Raw genomic sequence first — 5405 nt, forward strand, 5'->3', positions numbered from 1 at the left:
TTGAGATCCTGTTTGAGTCACCCTGGGTAACATCTGGCTGTTTACAGAAATAAAGTTTTTCGAAAGAAATGCGTGCATTTGATGAATGTAGTTATTTAAAATATAGTAGTATGCAATATCTACTAAGTTAGATGAACCAATGACTGAGACCTATTTTAGAGACATTGCGGCTTCCTTGATCTAGAATTTTGAGGGCCCTCATCAAAAATCTACCCCAGTTTAAAAGCAATTCTTTGACTGTTCTGTGTATGACAAAGTTAGCTGGACTTGCTTTAGAATTTTGAGGGTCCTCCTCAAAATTTTGCCCCAGTTTCTGACCATGGGAAAAATGAAGATTTATTGAGATGTGACCGAACCCACATGGCTGCCTACGTATCCCCTCTTAAACGAGAATTAGGTCAAGCATAGTTCAGTTACATCAAATGAAGAAATGTAAACAATCTAAACATAGTATCTCTTGACTGCGTCTGAGTTGATAGGTTTTGGCCAAACTTCTCCGTCCATCTCTGCGAGTATGAGCGCTCCTCCTGTTAGTACTCTGTGAACCATGTAGGGTCCTTGCCAATTGGGTGAAAATTTTCCTTTGGCTTCATCTTGATGCGGGAAGATCCGCTTCATCACCAGCTGCCCCGGTGTGAATTGTCTAGGCTTGACCCTTTTGTTGAAAGCTCTGGACATTTTGTTCTAGTAAAGTTGACCGTGACATACTATGTTCATTATTTTTCCGTCAATGAGAGCCATTTGCTCATAATGACTTCGTATCCATTCTACATCACTGAGTTCAGGCTCTTGTATGATTCTCAAAGAAGGAATTTCTACTTCGACGGGAATGATGGCTTCAGTGCCATAACACATCAAATAAGGAATTTCCCCAGTTGATGTGCGAACCGTGGTACGATATCCAAGTAGGGGAAATGGTAACTTCTCATGCCATTGTTTGAGATTTTCTACCATCTTACTTAATATCTTCTTGATGTTCTTATTGGCGGCTTCCACATCTCCATTCATTTGTGGCCTGTATGATGTGGAATTCTTAGCTTGATCTTGAAGGTTTCACACATGGATTTCATCAAATCACTGTTAAGGTTGGCAGCGTTGGCGGTGATGATTGATTCCGGTACCCCGAATCGACAAACAATACGATCCCTAATAAAAACTTCTACGACCTTCTTAGTTATAGCCTTGTAAGATGCGGCTTCAGCCCATTTTGTGAAATAGTCTATGGCCACTAGAATGAACCTATGCCCATTTGAAGCGGTGGGTTCAATTGGACCGATGACATCCATCCCCCAAGCGGAGAAAGGCCAAGGTGAACTTGTCGCATTGAGTTCATTGGGTGGCGCTCGTATCATATCTGCATGTATTTGGCACTGATGACACCTTTGAACATACCTGATGCAGTCATGTTTCCCTAGTCATCCAAAAATAACCTACTCTTAATATCTTCTTGGCCAAAACAAAACCGTTCATGTGTGGTCCGCAAGTTCCGGCATTTACCTCTTCGAGTAGTTTGGAAGCTTCCTTGGCGTCAACACACCATAATAATCCTAGGTCTGGAGTCCTTTTGTACAGAATTCCTCCACTTTGGAAGAAATGGTTGGCCAATCTTCGGAGTGTGCATTTCTGAGTATGATTTTCGTGCTCCGGGTACTCTCCATTTGCCAAGTATTCTTTGATATCATGAAACCATGGATTCCAATCAGTTTCTTCTTCAACATGAGCATAATAAGCTGGCTGATTATGGATCCCTATCGGAATAGGATCAATGAAATTCTTGTCTAGGTGTTGTATCATGGAAGATAGAGTGGCCAACGCATCTGTGAACTCATTCTGGATTCTCGGAACATGTTTGAACTCTATTTTTGTGAACCTCTTCATCAACTCTTGTACGTAGTACAAATATAGAAATATTTTGGTATTCTTTGTAGCCCATTCTCCTAGAACCTGATGTACCAAAAGGTTTGAATCTCCAATTACCAGCAATTCCTGAACGTTCATGTCAATGGCCAACTTGAGCCCCAAGATGCAGGCCTCATATTCTTCCATATTATTGGTATATGGAAACCTGAGCTTTGCAGATACTGGATAGTGTTGACCTGTTTCTGACACTAAAACTGCTCCAATTCCTACTCCTTTGAAGTTTGCAGCTCCATCGAAGAACATTCTCCAATCGTCATAGGTTTCGGTGATATCTTCTCCTATGAATGATACCTCTTCATCGGGAAAATACGTATTCAGTGGTTCGTATTCTCCACCCACAGGATTTTCTGCCAGATGATCTGCCAATGCTTGCCCCTTGACCGCCTTTTGAGTTACATAAATGATGTCGAACTCACTCAGTAGTATCTGCCATTTTGCCAACTTTCCCGTAGGCATGGATTTATGGCAGATGTATTTTAATGGATACATTCTTGATATGAGATATGTGGTGTAGGCACATAAGTGGTGCCTCAACTTCTGAGCTATCCACGTCAAAGCGTAGCAGGTGCGCTCCAGCAAATAATACCGTTCTTCATAGGGTGTGAACTTCTTACTTAGATAGTATATGGCTTGTTCCTTTCTTCCCGTCTCGTCGTGTTGTCCCAAGACACAGCTGAAAGCCCCATCCAGTACAGATAAATAGAGTAGCAGAGGTCTCCCAGGTTCTGGTGGGACCAGAACAGGTGGTTTGGATAAATATTCCTTGATCTTGTCAAAGGCTTTTTGGCATTCTTCAGTCCAACTTGTCGCAACATCTTTCTTTAACATTTTGAAAATCGGTTCACAAATCACAGTTGATTGTGCTATGAAATGGCTGATGTAATTGAGACGCCCCAAGAAACTCATCACATCTTTCTTGTTCTTCGGAGGTGGCAAATCTTGGATAGCCTTGATCTTTGACGGGTCTAGCTCAATTTCTCGGCGACTGACAATGAACCCTAACAACTTTCCAGCAGGGACTCCGAAGGCACATTTTGCGGGATTTAGTTTCAGGTTGTATCTTCGAAGTCGATCAATGAATTTCCTCAAATCTGCTATATGATATGTGCTTCTCTTGGATTTGATGATGACGTCATCCACATACATCTCTATCTCCTTGTGTATCATATCGTGAAAAATGGTTGTCATGGCCCTCATATAGCTGGCTCCAATATTCTTTAAGCCAAATAGAATCATTTTGTAGCAATACACTCCCAATGGTGTAATAAAGGATGTCTTTATCCATCCAGATCTGATGATATCACGCGAAGCAATCCACAAAGGATTGGAGTTCATGCTTGGCACAGTTGCCAATCAGTATGTGTATATTGGGCAAAGGGAAATCATCTTTGGGACTTTTTCTATTTAAATCCTGATAGTCGACACACACTCTGACTTTGCCATCTTTCTTTGGAACTGGCATAATGTTAGCCAACCAGGTTGGATATTCAACCACTCTGAGAACCTTGGCTTTGATTTGTTTGGTGACTTCCTCCTTTATTTTTAGACTCACATCTGGTTTGAACTTTCTAAGCTTCTGCTTTACATGCTGATACATAGGGTTCGTAGGTAGTTTATGAGCCACTATGGATGTGCTCAAACCGGTCATATCATCATAGGACCATGCAAAAATATCCTCATACTCCTTCAAGAACCGGACATACTCTTCCTTCTCTGACGGTGATAGGTGAATGCTTACACGCGTTTTCTTGATTGTTTCGGAGTCTCCCAAATTAACTGTTTGGGTCTCATCCAAATTGGACTTAGGCTTATTTTCAAAGTTTTCCACTTCTCTGACAATTTCCTCGGGTATTATAGCCTCTTCTAGATCCTCTAAATCATTATCCTTATGTTGCGTTGTCTCATTACATGCCACAGTCGTAAGTTCATCGGGATAGGTAATAATAATGCTGTAGAGAAAAATGTAAAGAATAATAATAAATGCTAAAATAACAATGCATTAGATAAATCTTGAAAACGTCAAACAAGTACGGCTCGATGACTCGAGCAATTATTTCAAAACAAAATACTGAAAATGTATTAGATGCTCAGAAAATTGCTTTCAAGATAAATGGTGCTAATTGCCAGGCTTCCTAGGAACTCGACTGGCCCTTGATGGTGTAGCAGTCCAGTTCTTGAGAATAGCTCCCTTCTCCACGGTCTGAATAATAAGGTCTTCCTCCTCATCCTCCTCAAATCGCACCGCAATCCATGTCTTCATCATCCAGAAACAGATTCCTTATGCCAGCTAGAACTTCATCTTCTTCGAACTCCCACATGATGTCGGCTTGATGAAATGACTGGCTCAAATGTGGTACAGGTTGCTCTAGAGGGTAATAAGGACCACGCCATGGTGGCAACCAATTCTGATACTCGTGCCAGGTGTATCATACCCAAGCCCAAAAGTTATGCTGTGACGCTTTAGCTATATCGGTTTGGTGATCCCCTGGAGATTCTTACTGAGACCCTTGCCAGGTTCATACCTTGTCCATGCCAATATGCCTTCTATCTTACTGCTCCACCATTTGTCTTTTTTAATTGCGTTGACGCGCTCGACGCGATGGTATGTTTCTCTACCCAACTTCCTTCTATTCTCGATGACCGGAACAGTTTGACTGGTGTAAATGGGATTACTTCTGTCCCCATGGATGATCAGTTCCTGATGGTTCCACTCAAACTTCACGACCTGATGTAGAGTAGAAGCTATGGCCCCAGCGGCATGTATCCAAGGTCATCCCAATAATAGGTTGTAGGTAGCAGATTTGTCCAACACTTGAAACTCAACATCAAACTAGGTTGGGCCCATTTGTGGGCTGGGGTTGGTTTCCTCAATTATGGCCCTTTGAGACCCATCAAATGCTTTCACATTCATACTTTCTGCTCGTATCTCGTGCAGGCCTTTACCTAATCTTTTCAGAGTAGTTAGTGGACATATATTGAGACTTGAACCCCCATCTATCAAGACTTTGGCAATGAACTTGTCTTCAAACTGCAGTGTGATATATAGTGCCCTGTTATGACTTAGTCCTTCTGGTGGCAGCCCGTCTTCATAAAAAGTGATCTTGTGGCTTTCCAACACTTGTCCTACCATATTGGCTATCTCCCCACTGGTAATGTTATTGGGTACATAGGCTTCGTTCAACACTTTCATCAACTCATTCCTATGCGCCTCGGAGTTCTGCAATAGCGATAGAATGGATATCTGAGTAGGGGTTTTGTTCAGATGATCAACCACAGAATACTCTCTTGCTTGCACTTTTCTCCAAAGATCATCCGGGCCAGTTTCAATGATAGGCGGCTTAGAAGTGGTTTCTTTACTTATCCCAACCAAATGTTTGGGCGTATAAACCCTACCAGTTATAGTCATGCCTTGTGCTGCACTTGTTTCTTCCATTTTTGCCTTTCTTTTCCTTCTTGCTTCCGCAACATAATCCCATGGTATAACA

At 41.9% G+C, this 5405-nt stretch overlaps 1 protein-coding gene across 1 annotated transcript; it reads right to left on the reverse strand.

Annotated features, from left to right (window-relative positions):
• Positions 1 to 684: 684 nt before the first annotated feature.
• On the reverse strand, positions 685 to 3066 carry LOC138907720 (uncharacterized). The gene is made up of 5 exons (XM_070198326.1): positions 2830 to 3066; positions 2507 to 2739; positions 1978 to 2065; positions 1652 to 1830; positions 685 to 1015 (listed from the first exon to the last, which is right to left on the reverse strand). Exons 1-5 carry the CDS (start codon positions 3064 to 3066, stop codon positions 685 to 687), a joined length of 1068 nt encoding a protein of 355 aa, XP_070054427.1.
• Positions 3067 to 5405: the final 2339 nt, after the last annotated feature.

The sequence above is a fragment of the Nicotiana tomentosiformis genome, chromosome 3 (assembly GCF_000390325.3).
Source record: "Nicotiana tomentosiformis chromosome 3, ASM39032v3, whole genome shotgun sequence".
NCBI lineage: Eukaryota > Viridiplantae > Streptophyta > Magnoliopsida > Solanales > Solanaceae > Nicotiana > Nicotiana tomentosiformis.